Source organism: Pristis pectinata, chromosome 4 (assembly GCF_009764475.1).
Source record: "Pristis pectinata isolate sPriPec2 chromosome 4, sPriPec2.1.pri, whole genome shotgun sequence".
NCBI classification, from domain to species: Eukaryota; Metazoa; Chordata; class Chondrichthyes; order Rhinopristiformes; family Pristidae; genus Pristis; species Pristis pectinata.
The window spans coordinates 117,142,969-117,169,488 of NC_067408.1; the positions used below are offsets into that span (position 1 = coordinate 117,142,969).

A 26,520-nucleotide genomic window follows, 5' to 3' on the forward strand; every position below is an offset into this window, starting at 1 on the left:
TCTGTCTGGATGGCACGCAAGCAAAAGCTTTTCACTGTATCCTGGTACATGTGACAATAATAAACCAATACCAATATTTACAGTCTGATGTTCAGTGCTCAGGACACATCTCTCATTGGAATGGGGAGATGATACGTCGATCGGATGATCACATCATGGAACACCTCCGCAGTCCTCAAACGTAGCCAGAGGTTTCCAGATGCTCATCACCTCAGTTCTCCATCTCCATCTCTGTCCTTGGCTTTCTACACTGTTCCAAAGTAAAGAGCATCACATCTTCCGACTGGGTACATCACAGCCCTCCAGATTCAACAATGAGTTCGGCAATTTCTAATAATGTTTCTGCTGTTCCCATTGACATCTTCTCCACAACAAACCTTTCATTCTTTACCCGTCTCACTCGCACTTCTTTCAACATCTTCCATTATTCTTTTTGTCAATTTCTACCCACCCTCCAACTTCCTGCCTCTGCGCCTGCTTCAAAACCACTACATCTCAAATGTGTTTCTTTTCTGATTGCGACTTCACAGATGCTGACTGACCTGGTGAGTATTTTCACCATTTTCTGTTTATTGTACACCAGGCTGACAAACCACAAGAATCTTTTAAAGGAAACAATTACTATACTTTAGAAACTTTGAGAAGTTTTCTGTGCTGAAGGCACAACATAAATTAAGTTATTTTGTAAGTCTTACCTTGGCTGCAACAAGAGCCACACCGTTAAAATCACTTCCGAGTCCCACCCCAGCCTGACTTGGACATAGATCACCATCGCTGGGTCTAAATCCCAGAACTCCCTCTCTGACAGCACTGAGGGAGCACCTTCACCAGAAGGACTGCAGCGGTTCAAGAAGGCTGCTCACCATGACCTTCTCAGGGATGGGCAATAAATGCAAGTGTCACCCAGATTCTGAAACCGAATTGTGCAAAGTGTCCTTTGAGGTGTGTTGAGGGAGACACCCAATCTCTGGCCTTCACAGGAGGCTGATGAGACATTCAACGATGAGTATTTGCAGGTTGTACAAAAGGACCAGGTTATTTTTGTTTTCAGTTCCCTCAGGACCTCTGGGTACCACAGAGGGACCTCTGAGGAAAGTGTGTCCCATCATCGAACAGCCAAGGGCATGTCGTATTTGAGCTCCCATGTTCGGAATAGCCACATGGGAGAAGCTGCCAGAACCTGGACAATCTTGGTCAAGCAAGGAAGGTACTGTCATTGTCCAAACATGACGGGGAGGGGTGCATGTGACTGGACAGAAATCTCCCGGGCACAAGGATCCTCTGTGAGGATGAACGCTTAAGACCAACTTTTGAGTTAAGGTGACAATTTAAGTCGTTTAACCTGCACTGGATCTCACCCAGAGCCGGGGGATTCTCTTTGGACCAGTGCCAACATCTCAGTCAGTTGGCCTGGTCACTTCACAATGCTGTTTCTGGGAGCTTGCTGTGCACAAATTATTGCCGGCCTTTCCAACTTCTAAAGTATCTCATTGGCTTTAACTGGCTTTGGCATATACTGAAAGGGATGGGAAAGGTGCTATAGCAAAGCAAGTCCTTCTTTAATCAAGGACTAAATGAAAAAGACTGCCGTATCCCAGTCCAGTGATCTCACTGTAACGTCCTGGTCACACTGACTGCATCACCAGGTCACAAAGTAACACAGCATGGAAACAGGCCTCTCAACCCAACATCCACGCCAATCATGGTGCTAGTCCCAAGTTTGGCCCATATCCCTCCAAACCTTTCCTTTCCATGTACCTATCCAAATGTTGTTTAAAGGTTGTTATTATCCCCGCCTCAACCAAAGACCCCACCCACCCCGGACCTTCTCTCTTCTCCCCTCTCCCATTGAGCAGAAGATACAAAAGCCTGAAAGCACGTACCACCAGGCTCAAGGACAGCTTCTATCCCACTGTTATAAGACCATTGAATGGTTCCCTAGTACAATAAGATGGACTCTTGACCTCACAATCTACCTCGTCACGGCCGTGCACCATTCTGCCTGCACTGCACTTTCTCTGTAACTGTGACACTTTATTCTGCATTCTGTTATTGGTTTACCTTGTACAACCTCAAAGCACTGTTGTAATGAATTGACCTGTACGATCGGTATGCAAGACAAGTTTTTCACTGTACCTCGGTACATGTGACAATAATAAACCAATTTACCAATTTTTCACATTTTTCTAAATTCTAGAGAATAAGGCCCAGTCTAATCGATTCTATGGCAACCCACTATCCCCAGAACCAGTCTGGCGAATGTATGTAGCACTCCCTCCATGCTAAATACATCCTTTTTTGGATAAGCAGACCAAAACTTTACACAATACTCACCAACTCCCGATACAGTTGCAGTTAGACACCTTCACTCCTATACTCAAAACCTCTAAGTTCTTTTGAAATACTTTTCATGGATAATAAAGAACTTCACACTCAACAGACTTACAGCCAACGGTCATTGGGTCTTCAGGTCATTGGGTCTTCAGGTCATTGAGTAGAACAGGAAGTTGACTGCACAGCCCCACCAAGTGACTGCTGTGGGGTACTACAACAGTCAGGTAGGTGCTATACGCCACCTGGTGGATAAAGTCGGTTCTACAAAGATGGAGATACTGGAGTTCTAAAAACTGGTCTGAAATTTAAATTAATAGTTTAAGCAATGAATAGCAGAAGGTTAAAGACAACCACAAAAAAGAGAAAAATAATGCCATTAGCTTAATTTGGCTCTGAAGCTTCATAATCCCAAAACATCGACAATTCCTTTCCCCCCACAGACGCTGCTCGACCTGCTGAGTTCCTCCAGCAGATTGTGTGTTGCTCCAGATTCCAGCATCTGCAGTCTCCGGTGTCTCCGCTATGATTGTTTGGTTGAGTGCTCGTAAGTCAAGTCGAGTTTATTGTCATGTGCACAAGTATGGTGAGCAACAGGTCCAATGAAAAACTTGCTTGCAGCATCAACCCAGGCACGTAGGTACAGACAACGCACAGAACGTAAATTACACAGAAATTATACCAGACAGTGAAGGAAAATAAAGTGTGCAAAACAAGATCTTCGTGCAAAAAAACCCACAATCGGAGACAAGTCCACGGCAGTGCCAGAGGTGGTCTGTGGTGTCCCGTTGCTGAGGTAGGGTTAGGGTTGTGCAGGTCAATTCAAGAACCTGATGAAGTAGCTGTTCCTGAACCTGGTGGTGTGGGACTTCAGGCTTCTGTACCTCCTGCCTGATGGTAGCTGCGAGAAGATGGCATGAGCCGGATGGTGGGGATCCTTGATGATAGATGGTGCCTTCTTGAGGCAACGCCTCCTGTAGATGCTGTCAATGGTGGGGAGGGCTGTGCCCGTGATGGACCGGGCTGCATCCACTGCTCTCTGCAGCCTCTAGCATTCCTGTGCATTGGAACTGCCATACCAGGCCGTGATGTAAAGAGTCAGGATACTTTCTACAGTGCATCTGTAGACATTAGAGTATTTGTTGACATGCCAGATCTCCTTAAGCTTCTCAGAACGTAGTGCACGGGTGCGCCTTCTTCATGGGTGATGGATCAGAAATGAGCATTGGAAGAGAAAGAGGAAGCTGGAGAGTGGGTGGGAGCGAAGAGTGGGATCTTCAGGAGTGCTTGTCGAGAGGGAGGGGTGACCCAGCTAAAGGAGGGTGTGTGGGAATGGGAGTGAGCTGACGTTGGGATGGAGGGGCAGGGATAAGTAGATCACCAATAATGGAGGGAGGAAGATGGGGTCGGGGGGGGGGTGGAAGAGCAGACATTTGACTCTGTAGGAGAAGACCATTCGGCCCCTCCAGCCTGCTCTGTCATTTAACGAGCCTCCACAGCGCTCCAGGGTCGAGAATTTCAAAGATGCACTGCCTTCTCCTCATTTCAGTCGGAAATGATTCGGAATGTCCCCTTTGACATTCACTGACTTTTATCGATGCACCGCTGAAAGCATCCTCTCCGGATGCATCCCGTCTTGGTACGGCAACAGCTCTGCCCATAACCTCAAGAAACTGCAGAGAGTTGTGGACACAGCCCAGCGCATCACGGAAACCAGCCTCCCCTCCACAAGAGAAGTTTGGATAGGTACATGGATCTGAGGGGTTTGGAGGGATATGCTCCGGGTGCAGGTAGATGGGACTAGGTAGAAGATCAGGTCAGCATGGACTAGATGGGATGAAGGGCCTGTTTCTGTGCTCAGTGGCTCTGTCTACACTTCTCACTGCCTCGGTAAAGCACCCAACGTAATCAAAGACCTCACCCACCCCAGACATTCTCTCTTCTCCCCTCTCCCATCGGGCAGAAGATGCAAAGGCCTGAAAGCACGTACCACCAGGCTCAAGGACAACTTCTGTTATAAGACTATTGAACGGTCCCCTAGTACGATAAGATGGACTCTTGACCTCACAATCTACCTCGTTATGACCTTTCACTTTATTCTCTGCCTGCACTGCACTTTCTCTGTAACTGTAACACTTTATTCTGCATTCTGGTATTACTTTCCCCTGTACTACCTCAATGCACTGTGTAATGAATTGATCTGTGTGAACCGTATGCAAGATGAGTTTTTCACTGTACCTTGGTACAAGTGACAATAATATTCCAATTCCCTGGTTCTGATTCTGTGACCTTAGTTCTAAACTGCTCAACCGGGAAAATATCCTCCCTGTATCTACTCTGTCGAGACCACTAAGAACTTTGTGCATTTCAATAAGGTCACCTTTCCTTTCATCCACAGAACACATGTGTGTCTGTCGTAAGGTATTTATTGCCCATTCCTAATTGTCCTTGAAAAGGTGGTGAGCTGTCTCCTTGAATTGCTGCTGCCCTTCTGGTGAAGGGACTCCCAAACTGCTGTTGTGGAGGGAGTTCCAGGATTTCATTGAAAGCAGCGTCACAGGTAGGCAGGGTGGTGAAAAAGGTGTTTAGCACGCTGGCCTTCATCAGTCAGGGCACTGAGTATAGGATTGGGACATTATGTTGCAGTTGTGTAAGTCGTTGGTGAGGCCGCATTTGGAGTACTGTGTACAGTTTTGGTCGCCCTGTTATAGGAAAGACATGGTTAAACTGGAAAGAGCGCAGAAAGGATTTACGAGGATGTTGCCAGGACCAGAGGGCCTGAGTTATCAGAAGAGGTTGGCCAGGCTGGGTCTTTATTCCTCAGAGAGTAGGAAAATGAGGGGTGATCTTACAGAGTTTTATAAAATCATGAGGGGCGTAGATCAGGTGGATGGTAGTGGTCTTTTCCCCAGGGTGGGGCAGTCCAAAACTGGGGGACATAGGTTTAGGGTGAGAGATGAAAGATTTAAGAGGGGCAAGGTTTTCACACTGAGGGTAGTGAGTATATGGAACGAGCTGCCAGAGGAAGTGGGTGAGGCAGGTACAACAGTATCATTTAAGAAGCACTTGGATAGGTACATGGAGGGGCAGGGCTTGGAGGGATATGGGCCGAACGCAGGAAATTGGGGCCGGCCTGGTGAGCACCATGGTCAGCATGGACTGGTTGGGCCGAAGGGCCTGTATCCGTGCTGTATTGATCTATGACTCTTAGACCCAGTGACATTGAATTTGCAAGTCAGAATAGTGTGTGACGTGGAGGGAACTTGTCGGTTCTCACGTGGCTGCTGCCCTGTGACAATGGTCACCGGCTTGGGAGGTGCTGTGGGAGTAACCTGGAAATAGAATTGTTTTATTATTGTCTTGCATACCGTTCATACAGATCAATTCATTACACAGTGCATTGAGGTAGTACAGGGGAAATCAATAACAGAATGCAGAATAAAGTGTCACAGTTACAGAGAAAGTGCAGTGCAGGCAGACAGTAAGGTGCAAGGCCATAATGAGGTAGATTGTGAGGTCAAGAGTCCATCTTATTGTACTAGGGAATCATTTAATAGTCTTATAACAGTGGGATAGAAGCTGTCCTTGAGCCTGGTGGTACGTGCCCTCAGGCTTTTGTATCTTCTGCCTGATGGGAGGGGAGGGAAGAGGGAATAACCGGGGTGGGTGGGGTCTTTGATTATGTTGGCTGCTTTACCGAGACAGTGGGAAGTGTAGACTGAGTCCATGTAGGGGAGGCTGGGTTCCATGATGTGCTGAGCTGTGTCCACAACTCTCCGCAGTTTCTTGCGGTCCTGGGCAGAGCAGTTGCCGTACCAAGCCGTGATGCATCCAGATAGGATGCTTTCTACGGTGCATCGATAAAAATTAGTGAGGGTCAATGGGGACATGTCAAATTTCTTTAGCCTCCTGAGGAAGTAGAGGCGCTGGTGAGCTTTCTTGGCCGTGGCGTCTATGTGGTTGGACCAGGACAGGCAATAATCTGCAGTGCATTTTGTAGTTGGTGAACATTGATTGTACAGTTAAATAGTACACACTGCAGTCAGTTACGACAGTAAATTGGTTTATTATTGTCACTTGTACTGAGGTACAGTGAAAAAATTTGTCTTGCATACCGTTCATACAGATCATTTCATCACGTCGGTGCATTGAGGTAGTACAAGGGAAAACAATAACAGAATGCAGAATAAAGTGTTACAGTTACAGAGAAAGTGCAGTGCAGGTAGAGGCACGGAGTTTAGATTTAAAAGGGTAGACCAATTTTCATCGAAGTAATGAGTGGATCTGCAGAGAGCAGCCCGCATCGAGTCGAAGCAGGCTGATTTGTCCCAGATGGTGCTGAGCTTCCTGAGTGTTGGAGCTGCAGCCAAGTCCCACTCCTGACCTGTGCCTTGAAGGCAGTAGGGAGTTGGGAGGTCAGAGAGTGTTCAGGATCACGGTAAGCACCAGAGTTAAGTAAGCGAGAACTTGGAGGCAAGCAGGCCCACATTGAGAAAGGCAAGTGTGAGAATTTGGAGAACTGAGAGTTAGGGGCAGGGATTAGGCAAGTCTTCCTGGAGATGGTGGTCCTGGAGTTCAGGATGCTCACAACGATGCCTGATCCACTGAGCTAAGGCCAAGATCAGAGAAGTTCTTGGATGTCAATATCTCAGAGGATCTATCCTGGGGCCAACACATTGATGCAATCACGAAGAAGGCATGCCAGTGGCTCTACTTCGTTAGGAGTTTGAGGAGATTTGGTACATCACCACAGATTCTTACAAATTTCTATAGATATACGGTGGAGAGCATTCTGACTGGTTGTATCACTGCCTGGTATGGAGGCTCCAATGCGCAGGATTGCAAGAGGCTGCAGAGGGTGTAGACTCAGCCAGCTCCATCACAGGCACAACCCTCCCCACCATCGAGGACATCTTCAAGAGGCGGTGCCTCAAGAAGGCGGCATCCATCACTAAGGATCCTTACCATCCGGGACATGCCCTCTTCTCGTTACTACCATCGAGGAGGAGGTACAGGAGCCTGAAGACCCACACCCAATGATTCAGGAACAGCTTCTTCCCCTCCGCCATCAGATTTCTGAACGGCCCATGAACCCATGAACACTACCTCATTATTCTTTTCTATTCAGATTATTTATCTATTTTTGTAATTCATAGTAATGTTTATGTCTTCGCACTGTACTGCTGCCGCAAAACAACAAATTACACTTCATCTAAGTCAGTGATAATAAATCTGATTCTGACTCTGATTCGTGCTTGACCTTCACTCTGGTCAGAGGAGGGTTAATGAGGCACTGTACGTGCCAAAGCTGAACCCTTGTTCCCAGGTAACATTTAAGAGAAGACACTGTTCCAGAGGTAACTAGATAGACTTGGATCAGATAAACCTTTGAGGATTTTTATTAATTGTTGATTTATTGGACACAAAGAGTTTCTCTCTGTCCCTGAACATTAATTTGCGTTTGCAGGGAAGTGACTACAGAGCCTGAGCTTTGTGGCTTCTGCCAGTTTTGTGGATTGAGAGGGTGCAGTTACTGTGAGATCATTGCCTTTGAACAGATATATATAGAGTTATGGATTGTGTGGTCCTCAGTAATACTCTGTAATTCAATCAGGGAAGGTTGGCTGACATCACAGACCACAAGAGCTGAACTGGAATGGTTTATGGATGTGATCTGAACCTTCTCATTAAATTACAGCCTTTTACTCTCACTCAACCATCTTTATTTTTTTCTAAGATGTACTAAGCTCTCAATAAAATGAAAACAATGTTAACAGCAGTTAAAAGCCAACTCCAAATAGAACCGAATGAAAAAGAGACCTGTCATGTCCAACAAAGTGGAACTGGTTCTTCCCACTCCCTGGACTGCTGACCTATCCTGTACAAGTGGCGGGGGTCCCAAGTCTTTGTCCATGTTTAACCACATGAACTTGGTTGTTGCGTATTAGCGTGCTATTCCAGAGAGTGACCGTGAGCAGCTTCAAGTTCCTGGGTGTCAACATTTCGGAGGATCGATCCTGGCCCAACACATTGATGCAATCACGAAGAAGGCATGCCAGCAGCTCTACTTCATTAGGAGTTTGAGGATATTTGGTACGTCACCAAAGACTCTTGCAAATTTCGATAGATGTACGGTGGAGAGCATTCTGACTGGTTGTATCACCGCCTGGTATGGAGGCTCCAATGCACAGGTTCACAAGAGGCTGCGGAGGGATGTAGACTCAGCTGGCTCCATCATGGGCACAACCCTCCCCACTATCGAGGACATCCTCAAGAGGTGGTGCCTCAAGAAGGTGGCATCCATCATTAAGGACCCTCACCACCCGGGACATGCCCTCTTCTCGTTACTACCATCGGGGAGGAGGTACAGGAGCCTGAAGACCCACACTCAGCGATTTAGGAACAGCTTCTTCCCCTCCGCCATCAGATTTCTGAATGGTCCATGAACCCATGAACACTACCTCATTATTCCTTTTTTTTTGCACTATTTATCTAATTTTGTAATTTATAGTAATTTTATGTCTTGCACTGTACTGCTGCCACAAAACAACACATTTCACAACATTTAAGTCAGTGATAATAAACCTGATTCAGATTCTGATTGAGCTGGAGCAATCAACAGTTTTTTGTTTGGAAGAGATCCTAAATTTCTACTAAAATAAAAGCAGAAAATGCTTGAAACACTCAGGTGAAGCACTAATGCAGGCACGGTAGTGTAGCGGTTAGTGTAACACTATTACTGCACCAGCGACCCGGGTTCAATTCTGGCCACTGTCTGTAAGGAGTTTGTACGTTCTCCCCGTGTCTGCGTGGGTTTCCTCCGGGTGCTCCGGTTTCCTCCCACATTCCAAAGACGTATGGGTTAGGAAGTTGTGGGCATGCTATGTTGGCGCCGGAAGCGTGGCGACACTTGCAGGCTGCCCCCAGAACACTCTACGCAAAAAAAGATGCATTTTACTGTGTGCTTCGATGTACATGGGACTTATAAAGATATCTTATCTTATCTCTCCACAGATACGGTCTTATTCTGTCCCTGTGGTTTGACCCACCTCAGCACTAATGACACATTGCACAAAGAAGCTTAATGTGCTGGCAACTACCGCCAATAACTCATTTGGTCTCACCCCATCATAGATATTCTCTGCTCTACTCATCCTTCCCCCACCTTCTCTGTTTTCACTCCCTCCCAGTTCTGACAGAGACGACAGGCTCTCTCCTTTGCCATGTGGATGAAAGCACAGATATTACAACCTTCAAAGAGAATGCTGTTCACTTAAGTACCATCGTTCCTTTGTATGTAGAGTTACAGAGTTGTACAGCACAGAAACAGGTCCTTCGGCCCAACACATCCATGCTGACCTTTTTGCCTAATCCCGTTGGCCCACATTAGCACCATATCCTTCTACACCTTGCCTACTTAAGTGACTGTCTAAATGCCTCTTAAACAGAGTGACTGTATCTGACTCCACCCCCTCCTCTGGCAGCGAGTTCCAGATATCAACCTCTCTCTGCGTGAAAACAAATGACTCACCTCATTACAAGGCCCCCTTCTGTTGCACCCATTATAACCTGCTGTCTCCTGCATTGCACTGGGGCTGACAACTCTGAAAGTCAAATTCATCCGGGTTTCATCACATGACCATGTGTCCCACCTCAACAGGTTCACCATTGGCTGTCAGGCACATCCATCCCCATTGGGGCCTGCTCCACACCAATCAGAAAGCAAACCGACCTTCCATTACCTAACTGGACGTTTCTTCGCTCATTTCCATGTTCACTGTGTAATTAATAATCAAAAAGCAAATTACAAAATATTCTTTAAAACTCTGTTATTTAATGCCTGTGGTTTTCCTCCATGCAGATCGTGGATTCATCTTTAGTTCCTGAAATCCTCTTCTTCATTTGGCTCATAACACCCTGTTCCATATCCACCCTGCACCACGAGGCTTCTATCACACTCTCCTTTAAATCTTCAGTCCTCATTGTAAGTTGTTGTTTAGAAAGGGACAAAGCAACAAACAGACCAGTTAGGTCAACCGGTGCTGGACAACTTACTGGAGTTAGTTTCAAGCAACGGTGCAAACGTTTCCTCTTGACAGAGGCATCGAAGACCAGGTGGCGGAGATTGAAGGCGAGGATGAAAATGTTTAGAGGGGATCTGAGAAAGAATTTTTTCATCCACAGGGTGGTTGCAACCTGGAATGCACTGCCTGAGGAGGTGGTGGAGAAAGAGACTCTCACAACGTTTAAGAAGTATTTATCCATGCACTGAATTGCCAAGGCAGAGAAGGTTACAGACTTTTTTTCTTTTTATTCATTCGAGAGACATGGGATTCACAGGCTGAGCCAGCATTTAACTGCCCGTCACTAGTTGTTCCTGAGAAGGTGGTGGTGAGCTGCCTTTCTGAACCGCTGCAGTCCCTGAGGTGTGGGTGTACCCACAGTGCTGTTCAGGAGGGAGTTCCAGGACTTTGGCCCAGCGACGGTGAAGGAACGGCGATATATTTCCAAGTCAGGACGGTGTGGGGCTTGGAGGGCAACTCCCAGGGGGTGGTGTTCCTCGTGCTTTTGCTGCCCTTGTCCTTACCGCCGGTAGAGATGGTGGGTTTGGAAGGTGCTGACGGAGGAGTCTTGGTGAGTTGCTGCAGTGCATCCTGTAGATTCCTAATAACAGATGTGATGGGATAAATGGTTTGAAGTGTTTGTACTATAATGCTTGGAGTATGATGGGCAAGAGTGATGAACTTAGAGCACGGATCAGTACATGGAACTATGATGTTGTGGCCATTACAGAGACTTGGTTGAGGGAGGGACAGGAATGGGTGATTGATGTACCAGGGTTTCGAAGTTTTAGGAAGAATAGAGAGGGGGGTAAGAGAGGGGGAGGAGTGACAATACTAATTAGAGATAATATACCAGCTGCACTCCGGGGAGACATTCTGCAGGGCTCGGACACAGGCTATATATGGGTAGAACTCATGAAAAGGAAGGGTGCAATCACTATCTTGGGGGTGTACTATAAACCTCCCAATAGCCATCGAGACATTGAGGAATGGATATGCAAACAGATTAGGGAAGTGTGTAAAAACTACAGGGTTGTGGTCATGGGAGACTTCAACTTCCCTGATACAAATTGGGACCTTTTTAGTGCAAGGGGTTAGACGGGGCAGAATTTGTTAGATGTATCCAGGAGGGGTTCCTAAATCAATATGTTGACAGTCCAACAAGGGGAGAGGCTATTCTGGACCTGGTGTTGGGTAATGAGCCTGGCCAGGTGACTCACCTGTCAGTGGGTGAGCAATCAGGGAACAGTGACCACAGCTCATTAACTTTCAGGACAGCTAGAGATAAGAACAGGTATGGGGCTAGCAGGAGGGTTTTAAATTGGAGCAGGGCTAATTATGAAGGCATAAGGCAGGAACTAGGTGGAGTAAACTGGGAACGCCTTTTTGCTGGCAAGTCCACGTCAAACATGTGGGAAGTGTTTAAGGATCAAATACACAGGGTACAGGATAGGTCTGTCCCGATTAGAAGGAAGGATATGAATGACAAAATAAAGGAACCTTGGATGTCCAGAGAAGTGATGAACTTAGTCAAAAAGAAAAAGGACAAGTATATAGAGCTTCGGAAGTTAGGATCAGACAGAGCAAGTGAGGACCATAAAGAAGCTAGAAATGAACTCAAGAAAGGAATTAGGAAAGCCAGGAGGGGCCATGTAAAGTCCTTAGCAAGTAGGATTAAGGGAAATCCAAAGGAATTCTATACATAAAGAAATTTGGCTATACCAAAAGAGGCTAAAGAAATTTGGCATGTCCCCTTTGACACTCACCAACTTTTATCGATGCACCATTGAAAGCATCCTGTCCAGATGCATCATGGCTTAGTATGGCAACTGCTCTGCCCAGGACCGCAAGAAACTGCAAAGAGTTGTGGACACAGCCCAGCACATCACGGAAACCAGCCTCCTTTCCTTCGAATCTGTCTATACCTCTTGCTGCCTTGGTGAAGCAGCCAGCATAATCAAAGACCCCATCCACCTGGGTCATTCTCTCTTCCCTCCTCTCCCATCAGGCACATACCACCAGGCTCAAGGACAGCTTCTATCCCACTGTGTTAAGACTACTGAATGGTTCCCTTATACGATGAGATGGACTCTTGACCTCACAATCTACCTTGTTACGACCTTGCACCTTATTGTCTACCTGCAATGCACTTCCCTGTAGCTGTGACACTTTACTCTGTACTCTGTTATTGTTTTTACCTGTACTACCTCAATGCACTCTGTATTAACTCAATGTAACTGCACTGTGTAATGAATTGACCTGTACGATCAGTATGCAAGACAAGTTTTTCACTGTACCTCGGTATATGTGACAATAATAAACCAATACCAATACCAATACCTACGTAAGTAATAAGAGGATAACGAGGGAGAGGGTAGGACCACAAGGATAAAGAAGGGAATCTATGTTTGGATGCAGAGGATGTGGGTGAGGTTCTGAATGAGTATTTCTCTTCAGTATTTACCCAGGAAAGGGACATGCAGGACGCAGAATTTGGAACTGAGTGAGTATCTTTGTGTCCTCTTTGACCACAGGTGAGGTCCCGGAGGACTGGCGAGTGGCTGATGTTGTTCCAAGGGAAAATCCGGGGAACTATAGACCGGTGAGTCTCACGTCAGTTGTAGGGAAATTGCTGGAGAAAATTCTTAGAGATTGGATATACAAACATCTGGAATCCAATGACTTGATTAGGGAAAGCCAGCATGGACTTTGTGTGGGGCAAGTCGTGTCTTACTAACCTGGTTGAGTTTTTTGACAAGGTGATGAGAGAGATTGCTGAAGGTAGAGCTGTAGGTGTCATCTAAATGGACTTCAGTAAGGCATTTGACAAAGTCCAAAATCATCAGTTAATCAAGAAAGTTGGGGTGGGTGGGGTCAGTCAAGAATTGGCTGTGTGGATCCAGAACTGGCTTGCCCACAGAAGACAGAGGGTGGTGGTTGAAGGTACTTATTCGGGCTGGAGGCTTGCGAGTAGTGGTGTTCCGCAGGGATCTGTACTGGGACCTCTGCTGTTTGTGATCTACATAAATGACCTGGATGAGTATGTTGATGGGTGGGTTAGTAACTTTGCAGACGATACCAAGACTGGTGGAGTTGTGAATAGTGTAGAAGACTGACGACAGATACAGCGTGATATAGATCAGTTGCAGATGTGGGCAGAGAAATGGCAGATGGAGTTTAACCCAGATAAATGTGACGGGTTGCACCTTGGTAGGACTAATGTCAAGAGGCAGTACACTCTTAAGGGCAAGACCCTTAACAGTGTTGAAGAGCAGAGAGACCTTGGGGTGCAAGTCCATGGGTCATTGAAAGTGGCTACACAGGTAGACAGGGGGGTTAAGAAGGCTTATGGAATGCTTGCTTTCATTAATCGAGGTATTGAGTACAGGAGTCAAGAAGTTACGATGCATCTCTATAAAGCTCTGGTTAGGCCGCATTTAGAGTATTGCATGCAATTCTGGTCACCTCACAATAGGAAGGATGTCGAGGCTTTAGAGAGGGTGTAGAGGAGGTTTACCAGGATGCTGCCTTAGAGGGCATGTGCTATCAGGAGAGGCTGGACAAACTTGGGCTGTTTTCTCTGGAGCGGCAGAGGCTGAGGGGTGATCTATTGGAAGTGTATAAAATTATGAGGGGCATTACTGAGTGATCCAATACCAGAGGACATGCATTTAAGGTGAGGGGAGTAGGTTCAGAACAGATGTGAGGGGGACGTTTTTTACTCAGAGAATGGTGGATGCCTGGAATATGTTGCCTGATAGGGTGGTGGAAGCAAACTCACTGGGGGCTTTGAAGAGGGGCTTGGATGGGCACATGAATGAGAGGAAAATGGAGGGATATGGTCATTCTGTAGGTAGGAGGGATTAGCTGTGTCGGCACAACATTGTGGGCCGAAGGGCCTGTTCGGTGCTGTACTGTTCTATGTTCTATGTTCTCTCCTCTCCTATCAGGCAGAAGGTACAGGAGCCTGAGGGCACGTACCACCAGGCTCAAGCACAGCTTCTATCCCACAGTGATAAGACTATTGAACGGTTCCCTTATATGATGAGATGGACTCTTGACCTCACGATCTACCTTGTTTAACCTTGCACCTTATTGTCTGCCTGCACTGCACTTCCCTGTAGCTGTGACACTTCATTCTGCATTCTGTTATTGTTTTACCTTGTACTACCTCAATGCACTGTGTAATGAATTGATCTGTACGATTGGTATGCAAGACAAGTTTTTGCTGTACCTCGGTACAAGCGACAACAATAAACCAATCCCAATACCAATTGAATGTCAGGTGGTGATGGCTGGATTGTCCTTTGTTGGATGTTGTCATTGCCCGGCACTTGCGTGGCATGAATGTCACCTGTCACCCATCAGATGTTGTCCAGGTGTTGCTGCGCTGGGATGCGGACTGCTTCATTATCTCAGGAGTTGTGAACGGTGCTGAACATCGCGCAATCATCAGCGAACATCACTACTTCTGACCTTACGATTGAAGGAAGGTCATTGATGAAGCAGCGAAAGATGGTTGGGCCGAGGACAGTGCCCTGAGGAACTCCTGAAGAGATGTCCTGTGGCCGAGATGGTTGACTTGCAAAACCACACAACCATCTTCCTCTGTGCTGGCTATGACTCCAACCAGTGGAGGGTTTTCCCCTGATTCCCATCAACTCCACTTTAGCCATCCTCGATCAAATGCTGCCTTGATGTCAGGGGCAGTTACTCTCACTTCACCTCTGGAGTTCAGCTCCTTTTGTCCATGCGTGGGCCAAGGCTGCAATGAGGTCAGGAGATGAGTGACTCTGGGGGAACTCAAACTGAGCTTCCTGAGCAGGTTGTCGCTAGGCAGATGCCGCTTGTTAGTGCTGCCGATTATCCTTTCCTGATGATCGAGAGGGGGCTAATGGGGCAGTAACTGGCCGGGTTGGATTTGTCCTGCTTCCTGTGGACAGGACACATCTGGACAATTTTCCACATTGTCGGGTAGATGCCAGGGTTGTAGCTGTCCTGGGATAGCTTGGCCAAGGGCACGGCAAGCTCTGAAACACCGGGACTATCGCCGGAATGTATCAGAGCCCAACTTCCTGATGAGGTCAGCTGTTCTGAACTCTGGAGTTCCCTCACCGAGCCTCTCCACCTCTCTGTCTCTCTTACCTCCTTTAAGGTGCACCTTAGAAGTTTCCCCTTCATCCAAGCTCCGGGGCAGCTGGTGGAGCTGCTGCCACACAACTCCAGTGACCCAGGTTCAATCCCGACCTCAGAAGATGTCTGTGCGGAATTTGCACGTTCTTCCATGTGGGATTCCTCCGGGTGCTCCGGTTTCCCCCCACATCCCAAGGACCTGCAGGTTGGTCAGTTAATTGGCTGCTGTAAGTTATCCCTGGTGTGTAGGTAAGGAGTAGAATTTGTGAGGAGTTGAAGGGAATGTGGGGAGAATGAAATGGGATTGGTGTAGGATTGGTGTAAGTGGGTGTTTGATAGTCAGCACGGACTCAGTGGGCCGAAGGGCCTGTTTCCGTGCTATGACTAACATCTCCTCGTGTGGCTCAGTGGCCAGTATTCTCTCCATTGCACCTCTGTGAAGCAGCTTGGGACATTTTGCCCATTGTCACAAATGCATGTTGATGAACCAGCAGAAGGGTTGAAGTAATGTTCTACCCTGCTGCAGGAACCGGTGTGACCTTGAAACACCAAATTGATTAAGCAACCCCGACCTTGACAGCAGTAAACTTTTCATAGGTCCCTGTGCAAGTAAATATTAAAAGTCTGCAGTGAGCACTAAGCTGATTTGTGGTTGCCCGTGAGGTCAAGGAGGTTGGGGACAACAGGAAGGGAAATAAATCGCAGAGCAGAGGACAGTGAGAGCTGAGGGTCTGGTGGGACTCGGAGAGAGAAATGGCACGGACTGGGAGATGGAGGTAACGCAGCACACGCGCACGTACAGACACTCTCTCACACACACACACTCTCTCACACACTCAGACACACACTCTCATACACACACACTCTCACACACACATTCACTCACACACACACCCGCAGTCCCAACTTCCCTCTCAGGTGGACATTCCATATTCCTGCCCCAGAAAAAACTTCACCAAAGTCACAATTATCCCAAAGATGTTTGTGGGAGCTCGTGGGCTACAGTGTCCTCTGCATTGCAACAATGGCAACAACAAACATGTCCCATTGCCTGTGCCCGCTGTGGGACATCCTGAGAATGTGAAAACACTTTAAAAAGTTCAAGACTGTGCTATCACTTACACCGGAGCCCTTCACAGCAGGAACTTTGTAATTATTGTGAGCTGACACTGCCCCCATGCGGCAACATATTTTGCAGCAACAACTTTCTCTCCACGGTGACGGGACGTGATTAAGCTGGAGAGGGGGCAGGAAAGGTTCACCAGGATGTTGCTGGGACTGAAGGGCTTGAGTTACAAGGAGAGGCTGGACAGGCTGGGACTGTTTTCCCTGGAGCGAAGGAGGCTGAGAAATGACCTCATTGAGGTTTATAAATTCATGAGGGATGTAGATAAAGGTGGATGATAACAGTCTTTTCCCCAGGTAGGGGAGTCTAGCACCAGAGGGCACAGGTTTAAGGTGAGAGGGGAAAGATTTAAAGGGGATCTGAGAGGCAAGTTTTTCACTGAGAGGGCAGTAGATTTATGGAACGAGCTGTCAGAGGTAGTGGTAGAGGTGGGTACAAGCACAGCGGTTAGCGTAATGCTATTACAGCACCAGCGACCCGGGTTCAGTTCCGGCTGCTGTCTGTAAGGAGTTTGTACATTCTCCCCGTGTCTGCGTGGGTTTCCTCCGGGTGCTCCGGTTTCCTCCCAAATTCCAAAGACGTACAGGTTAGGAGCTGTGGGCATGCTGTGTTGGCGCCAGAAGCGTGGCGACACTTGTGGGCTGCCCCCAGAACATTCTTAGCCACGCAAAAAGACATATTTCACTGTGTGTTTCGATGTACATGTGACTAATAAATAAATATCTTAATATCTTAAAAGACATTAGGACAGGTGCATGGATGGGAAAGGTTTGGGCCAAATGCAAGTAAATGGTACCAGCTTTGATGGGCATCTTGGTCAGCATGGACGTGTTGGACCGAAGGGCCTGTTTCCGTGCTGTATGTCTCTAGGACTTTTCGAACTGCCCTGTGTTTTCTCACGGTGCTCTTCGATTTAACCCAAGAGAGTATTGGGAGCATTGGAGGTGGGGAATTAAAGCCTCATCCCCGAGAGACTGCTCTGAACCAAACTCCGGAGACTGATCACAACTGTGTGAGCGGCTATTTTATCGTTGCCTTGGAACACTCCTGTCAATCATTTGTAAAAATATTACAGGGACACAAGGGACTGCTTTCCGTTCTCAGGTAACCTGCTTCCCCTCTGTCCCTTTTCTCTCTCCTCCTGATCCACCCAGTCCCTCCTGCACCCACCCCAGCTCCCCTCGCCCTGTTTCTTCCCCATCCTCTGCCCCCTCCATTTGCCCACCACCTACACGCCCCTCCCACTGGGTCCCCTCCCCCCACTGTTCCCATCTGCCCTCCCCACCTCCCTTATTTGGTTCCATGCTCCACCTATCAGATTAAACCATCTTCAGCCCTTTGTCACCTCCACCCATCACCTCCCAGACTCTATCGCCATACCCACTCTCCCCTCCTCCATCTGCCTATGAACCCCCTCACCTAGATCCACCCATCACCTGCCAGCTCTTGCTCCACCCCTTCCCCCCACCTCTGTATACCGGCTATCTCCCCTCTATCGCTCAAGTCCAGATGAAGGGTCTCGACCCAAAACATTGACTGTCCATTTCCCTCCACAGTTGCTGCCTGACCCGCTGAGTTCCTCCAGCACTTTGTTTTTAAGCACAAAAAATATTATAGGCAGGTGGCAGAAGGCTGTTTAATTGACAGTCAAGAATCATCCAATAAGGTAACCGTATTCCTCCTTCTGTCCTGATTGGCCATGACACTTTTGGAGACGGACGTTTCAGGCTACTGATGGTGGAAGTGAAGGAGCAGGGTGACTAAAGGCTACGTACTGGAACCTTCAGGAATATTGCAGCTATATAGATCCCTGGTCAGACCCCACTTGGAGTACTGTGCTCAGTTCTGGTCACCTCACTACAGGAAGGATGTGGAAGCCATAGAGAGGGTGCAGAGGAGATTTACAAGGATGCTGCCTGGAAGGTGGAGCATGCCTTATGAAAGCAGATTGAGGGAACTTGGCCTTTTCTGCTTGGAGCGAGGGAGGATGAGGGGGGACCTGATAGAGGTGTATAAGATGATGAGAGGTATTGATCGGGTAGATAGTCAGAGGCTTTTCCCCAGGGCTGAACTGATGGCCACAAGAGGACACAGGTTTAAGGTGCTGGGGAGTAGGTACAGAGGAGATGTCAGGGGTAAGTTTTTAACTCAGAGAGTGGCGAGTGTGTGGAATGGGCTGCCGGCAACGGTGGTGGAGGCGGATACGATAGGGTCTTTCAAGAGACTGTTAGATAGGTACATGGAGCTGAGTAAAATAGAGGGCTATGGGTAAGCCTAGTAATTTCTAGGGTAGGGACATGTTCAGCACAGCTTTGTGGGCCGAAGGGCCTGAATTGTGCTGTAATTGTTCTATGTTCTATGTTCTATGTTCTATGTGTGAGGGGTGGTGGTAAGACTGGGATGGAATGCAAGGTGGTGAAGAAGTGAGAGTGAAAATCGCAGGGGAGGAGGGAGCACCCATGGGTGCAGAACGGTTGGACAGATCAAGGACTGTGGGTGTTGGGTGCCTGCACCCAGTGATCTTACTGAGAGTGACTGCAGTCCTGGAAGACCATTGGCTTCTGATCGTATCCGTGGGAAAACGTCAGTAAATCCTGAGGGGGAGCACTCTAGTTCCTGGCTCAGAACGGTTCAAGTCCTACCCTGGAACACAGAACACAGAACACAGAACAGTACAGCACAGGAACAGGCCCTTCAGCCCACAATGTCTGTGCTGAACACGATGCCAAATTAAACTAATTCCCTTCTGCCTGCATCCATATCCCTCCATTCCATGAATATTTATGTGTCTAACAGCCTATATCATATCTGCCTCCACCACCAAAGCCCATTCCAGGAACCCACCACTCCATGTGTAAAAAAACCTGCCCATCTTCTTTAAACGTTCCCACTTCTCACCTTACATGCACGCCCTCTAGTATTTGACATTTCTACCCTGGGAAAAAGATTCTGACCATCTAACCTATTTATCAGGTCTCCTCTCATCCTCCACTACTCCAGAGAAAACTACCCAGGTTTGTCCAACCATTCCTTATAGCTCATACCCTCTAATCCAGGCAACATCCTGGTTTGGAGGAGCAGAGGGATCTGGGGATCCATATCCCCAGATCCCTGAAAGTTGCCTCACGGGTGGATAGGGTAGTTAAGAAAGCTTATGGGGTGTTAGCTTTCATAAGTTGTGGGATCGAGTTTAAGAGCCGCGAGGTAATGATACAGCTCTATAAAACTCTGGTTGGACCACACTTGGAGTACTGTGTCCAGTTCCGGTCGCCTCATTATAGGAAGGATGTGGAAGTGCTGGAAAGGGCGCAGAGGAGATTTACCAGGATGCTGCCTGGTTTAGAGAGTATGCATTATGAGGAGAGACTAAGGGAGCTAGGGCTTTACTCTTTGGAGAGTGGAGACATGATAGAGGTATACAAAATATTAAGAGGAATAGATAGAGTGGACAGCCAGCGCCTCTTTCCCAGGGCACCGATGCTCAATACAAGAGGGCATGGCTTTAAAGTAAGGGGTGAGAAGTTCAAGGGAGATATCAGAGGAAGATTTTTTACCCAGAGAGTGGTTGGGGCGTGGAATGCGCTACCTGGGGCGGTGGTGGAGGCAGGTACATTGGTCAAATTCAAGAGATTGCTAGATAAGCATATGGAGGAATTTAAAATAGGGTTATATGTGGGAGGAAGGGGTTAGATAGTCTTAGGTGAGGTTTAAAGGTCGGCACAACATTGTGGGCCGAAGGGCCTGTATTGTGCTATACTGTTCTATATTCTACTGTATGTATGTTCTATAAATCTCTTCTGCACCCTCTCCAAAGCCTCCACACCCTTCCTGTAATAGGGCGACCAGAACTGCACACAATACTCCAAATGTGGCCCTACCAAAGTTTGAGACTGCTGCAACATGACTTCTTGACTCTTATACGCAATGCCCCAACCGAGTGAAGGCAAGCATGCCATATGCCTTCTTTACCACCCCATCTACTTGTGTGGCCACTTTTAGGGAGCTATGGACTTGGACCCCAAGTTCCCTCTGTACATCACCTTGAGCAGATAATACTAGCCCCAGCACAAAGGGAGCCTGTCACTGTGAGAGGTAATGTCCGCAGGATGAGACACTGAGCTGGGCCTGGTGTAATTGTCTTGGGTAATGATATTATGGTCAAGGAACAGAGGGAGGTGTTCATGTACAGATCAGCCGAGAGTGACCTCCAGAAGGAAGCACCTCTGGTGGTACAGGGCTCCCTTTGAATTGGCACTGGGATTACCTGCTGAGGTTTCCCGGACATGAACCATTCCAACCTGAGAGTGCTCTCCTGAGCTTTACTGATTGTATCCCATCAGCTTCCTCCTACCCCTGTTCCCCACCAAACTCCAACCCATTCCTCCCTCAAAGGACACAAACGGTCCAACTTACATCACAGGACCTTGATCTCCATTTGTTTTGTTCATTATAAGGATCTAGTGCTCACTGGCAAAGCCATCATTCATGGTCCAGCTCTAACTGTCCTCGAGGAAGCGGTGAAGAGATGTCTCTGCAAAGGTGCTGGGAATCTGGATTGGAGGAGCCGGGAAGAATTGGATGGAGTTGAAAGCCAAAGTGAAGCAGGAGTTGGGAATGTGGGAGCGGCGCTCCCTCTGTACGGCGGGAAGGAACATGGTCACCAGGTGTGAGGTGCCCTCGGCGTTGCTGTACGTGGTGCCGGTGTGGCCCGTACCCTCTCCACCACCACAGCACTCACCCGAGCCATCTTCCGCTTCATCTGGCGATCCGGAATGGATCACATCCTCCAGCATGTGATGTACATGTCTCCAGAGAAAGAGGGGGAAGTGTATCCAATGTAGCCCACATGACGGCCACCTCTGTGTGTGGCTGCGTCGAGCTGTGTGTAGAACCTGGTACACAAACACCAAGTGTCACCCAATGCTGAGCTTCTACCTGACCCCAGCGTTGTGAAGAACGAGCCCGGCCTTGTCACCGTGAAATGTTGCATTCATCACTGCATGACCTGTCCTTCGTAGAAAAGTTGACACAACTTTGACCATAAGTCCATCAGGTTGTGCTTGGTATGGGATGTCCTGGATCCCTGTGGGAGAAGGACGTGGTGCATTGTGTAGGATGGTTTGCTAAGCAGACTGTAAAAGACACTTGGCAGAATACCTCATCACCAGAACTCTGGAACACAGACCAAGACTTCACCTGGTTGGTGGTGAGACCTCCTGGCACAGCCAGTGTCTCTGCCTCACTACATGTTGCCCTCGAAGTGGCTGCAGGTAGAGGATACAGTTGTCTACCTCCTTGTGAACCGTGTGTTTGCCAAGGAGGTCTAGAAAGGAACGCAGTGGTCCTTGTCAAGGTTTGTCCTGAGCAGCTACACAACACAGGACTCTGTGATCTGCGGGCTGCTCCCAGGGACACACTCTAAAACAAACATCGACTGCTGCTGAGAGATCATCAACCTGGTGAAGAACAAACCTTGATCTGTCTAAAACTTGGTCTTCCAGTGTGAGGAGATGTCCATGAGGGAAAAACACGATGATGCGGGAGGAACTCAGCAGGCCAGGCAGCGTCTGTGGAGAAAACCTGGTGATCCTGAAGAAGGGTCCTGACCCGAAACATTGACTGCCTGCTTTTCTCCACGGATGCTGCCTGGCCTGCTGAGTTCCTCCAGCATCATCGTGTTTTTTGTCTAGATTCCAGCATCTGCAGTCCTTGTTTCTCTTGTCCATAAGGGAATGCTGTTGACTGGCACATTCCAGGGTGCAGGAGTGCGTGCTGAGGGACGCACTGAAGCTCGGTGCAGCCAATGCAAAGGCTCTGTGGGGAAGGTCCACAGTCTGGGGTCTTTCTGCCACTGGGCACTGAGGGTCTGGGCTCCACTGGTGCATTGTTGGAGGAGGAAACACTGAAGCCATGTTGACAAGATGTACATATTGCAAGCAAATGCAGGGATGTGCTGGATACTGTGAATGAAGACTACGCAACGTCCAGTTTTGTAAAATTACAAGTTTTATGCATCAAGTATACTTCTGGCACCAGAGCAGTGGGGAGGGATTTGCTCCCTATGTCTCCTGCACCTGACATTCGAAAGGCTGGAACTTCACCTCCTCGTCCCTCTCGAGAGCCACGTCGTACCTGCACAGGTGAGGCCTGAGAACAAAAGAAGCTGGGAGAGCAAACACTTTATTTGGATGCTTTTGAATTTTTGTTTTAGTTTTTCCAGCACAGAAACAGGCCATTCGGCCCAATTTGTCCATGCTGACCATGGTCCCGACCTGAGCTAGTCCCGTTTACCTGCATTTGGTCCACATCCCTCTAAACCTTTCCTAATCCTGTACCCGTCCAACTGTCTCTTAAACGTTGTTATTGTACCTGCCTCAACCACTTCCTCTGGCAGCTTGTTCCACACACCCACCACCCTCTGTGTGAAAGATTTGCCCCTCAGGTCCCTTTTAGATCTTTCCCCTCTCACCCTAAACCTATGCCCTCTTAGACTACCCCATCCTGGGAAAAAGACCATGTACAGAGGAAGGGTGTCAACCCAAAACATCGACTGTCCATTTCCCTCCACAGAAGCTGCCTGATCCGCTGAGTTCCTCCAGAGCTTTGTGTGTTGCTGCCCATTGGGAAACTAGCTGTGGGTGGCTCCCTACAGCAGAGCCGATGTTTGCCCAGCCTCAGCCACACAACAGATCACATCATCACGGACATTCCCATGCTTACCAACAAGGTTGATATGTCAGGGTGCAACAATGACCTTCATTTATCAAGCAGGGGGCAGAGCTTGCAAAGGACTGGCAGCAAGATGTGAATTAACGGGTTGCCAGTGTGACATTGACCATTAACTAGGTGCTCCTGCAGGACTCTGCACATATACAGGGGCCTCCCTGCGAATCCACTCCATGATCACTCCGTGTTACAACGTTACTAAACACTGGTTACACCACACTTGGAGCACTGTGTGCAGTTCCGGTCACCACACTACAGGAAGGATGTGGCTGCACTGGAGAGAGTGCAGAGGAGATTCACCAGGGTGTTGCCTGGATTGGAGGAGTTTAGTTATGGGGAGAGGCTGGACAGGCTGGGACTGTTTTCCCTGGAGTGAAGGAGGCTGAGGGGTGACCTGAGAGAGGTGTATAAGATGCACAGATGGGGTAGATTATCAGAAACATTTTCCCACGGTTGGGGTATCAAAAACAAGAGGGCAGAGGTTTAAGGTGAGAGGAAGGAGGTTTGAAGGGGATCTGAGGGGTAGGTTTTTTTTTTACACACAGAGTGGTTGATATCTGGACCTCGCTGCCAGAGGAGGTGGTGGAGTCAGGTTCACTCCCAACGTTAAAGGGACATTTAGATAGACATGTGCAGGCAAGGATATGGAGCTAGTGCGTGCAAGTGGGATTGGTGTAGATGGGTAAAAGGGTCAGCATGGATGAGATGGGTCAAAGGGCCTGTTTCTGTGCTGTATAACTCTGTGACTCTATCACAGCTCTACAGGTTAAACCGCGCGATACAAAATGCTGTGATACCAATTAAATGGTCTCAAAATGCCAAACCAGTTAAACTAGTAATTAAACGCCAGACTAAACTAATCCCTTCTGCCTACACGACGTCCATATCCCTCCATTCTCTGCACATCCATGTGCCTATCTAAGAGACTCTTAAACACCTCTATCGTATCTGCCTCCAACTCCACCCCTGGCAGCACATTCCAGGCACCCACCACTGTCTGTGTAAAAAACTTGCCCTGCACATCTCTTTTCAACTTACCCCTCTCACCTTAAATGCAATCCCTTTAGTATTAGAAATTTCAACCCTGGGGAAAAGATACTGGCTGTCTACTCTATCTATGCCCCTCATAACCTTGTCAGATCTCCCTTCAGACTCTGTCACTCCAGAGAAAACAACCCAAGTTTGTCCAACAACTTCTCTTTATAGTACATGCCCTCTACTCCAAGCAGCATCCTTGTGAACCCCTGCACCCTCTCCAAAGCCTCCACACCCTTCCTATAATGGGGCAACCAGAACTGAATGCAATACTCCAGATGCGGCCTAACCAAAGTTTTATAAAGCTGCAACATAACTTCCTGACTCTTGAACTCAGTGCCTCAACTAATAAAGGCAAGCATGTCATACTCTCTCTTTACCACCCTATCAAGCTGTTCTGTCACTTACTGGGACCCCAAGATCCCTCTGTACATCAACATTGTTAAGGGTCCTGTCATTTACTGTGTACTGCCCCTTTACATTTGATCTCTCAAAGTGCAACACCTCACCATCCGGGCCTTGCCATCTTCTCGGGCAGGAGGTACAGAAGCCTGAAGTCCCACACCACCAGGTTCAGGAACAGCGACTTCCCTTCAACCATTCGGTTCTTCAACCAACCAACACAACCCTAATCACTGCAGTTTAGCAGCACTATGACCACTTTGATCACTTTGCACTAAGATGGACTTTTATTTTGTTCCAATTGTGTTCTTTCTTGTAAAAATTTTGTACAATTTATGTTTAATTTATGTTTTTCTTGTGAATGCTGCTTATCTGATGCTCTGTGCCTGTGATGCTGCTGCAGGTAAGTTTTTCATTGCACCTGTGCACACGTGGACTAATGCAGATGACAATAAACTCGACTTGACTTGACACACTTGGCCGGATTAAACTCCATCTGCCATTTCCCCCGCCCATATCTGCAACTGATCTAATCCCGCTGTATCCTTTACTCCACCAATCCTTGCTGATTGAGTTGCCCCTCAGGTTCCGATTAAATCTTTCCCCTCTCACTTTAAACCCATGCCCTCTAGATTTTGGTTCCCTTTCCCTGGGGAAAAGACTGTGTTCATTCACCCTATGACATTGCCTCTCACTTCTCTCCCTTTCTCGTTGTCCCTCTTTCCCCCCACCTCAACCCTTTGCTCTCTCTTTCTCCTTTTGGTCTTTCCCTCTCTGCCTCCTTCTTGGTCTCTGGCCCTCTCGAACTGCCTGTCCCAGATTCCACCCCCCCACCCCCCACCCCCAAGCTCAGGAGAATCGCTGCGCCTGACCTGTCGGGATAGCTCAGCGACCTCAGCCTCAGACGGAGGATTCCAGCGTCAGTTTGTGCTTCCACCACAATGGCTGAGCTATACTTGAGCGAAATGCTAGTGATATCCTCCAGGTCTCTGTCAACACTCACGAGGAGAGTAACCTCCTTAAACCGTTCAAAGGTTTTTGCAGAACTGTAAAACCAAAACAGAAATCAGAGCTTTGCCACATTTCAGAATGAAACCCCAAGATCATCAGTTGATTTAACACTATAACAAACTTCTACAGATGTACTGTTGAAAGGTATCCTGACTGGCGCATCATGGTCTTGGTACGGCCAATTCAAATGTGCAGGAACGTAGAAGCTGCAGAGAGTAGTGGACTCAGCCCAATACATCACGGGTACATCCCTCCTCACCATCAGTAGTATCTGCAGGAGGCGCTGCCTCAAGAAGGCAACATCCATCATCAAAGATCCCACCATCCGGGCCATGCCATCTTCTCACAACTCCCATCGGGCAGGAGGTACAGAAGCCTGAAGTCCCACACCACCAGGTTCAGGAACAGCTACTTCCCTTCAACCATTCGGTTCTTGGAACCAACAAATATAACCCCCATCACTACCTCAGTAGAGCAACACTATGACCACTTTGCACTACAATGGACTTTGTTTTTCTTTTGGTTCTAATTGTGTTCATTCTTGTAAAAATTGTGTATAATTTATGTTTAATTTATGTTTTTCTTGTGAATGCTGCTTATCTGACGCTCTGTGCCTGTGATGCTGCTGCAAGTAAGTTTTTCGTTTACACCTGTGCACACATGTACAATTGCATATTGCATATGCCAATAAAC

At 47.9% G+C, this 26,520-nt stretch overlaps 1 protein-coding gene across 1 annotated transcript in view; it reads right to left on the reverse strand.

Moving 5' to 3' along the window:
• Positions 1 to 22,654: 22,654 nt before the first annotated feature.
• The window catches only part of LOC127570039 (lipase member H-like), a 36,198-nt gene continuing 32,332 nt past the window's right edge, over positions 22,655 to 26,520 (reverse strand). Inside the window, exons 9-10 of the mRNA XM_052015260.1 lie at positions 25,689 to 25,862; positions 22,655 to 22,800 (exon numbers count right to left, since the gene is read on the reverse strand). Coding sequence (XP_051871220.1) covers positions 22,713 to 22,800; positions 25,689 to 25,862 — 262 coding nt within the window. The 3' untranslated portion in view covers positions 22,655 to 22,712. The remainder of the gene's footprint in view (positions 22,801 to 25,688; positions 25,863 to 26,520) is intronic.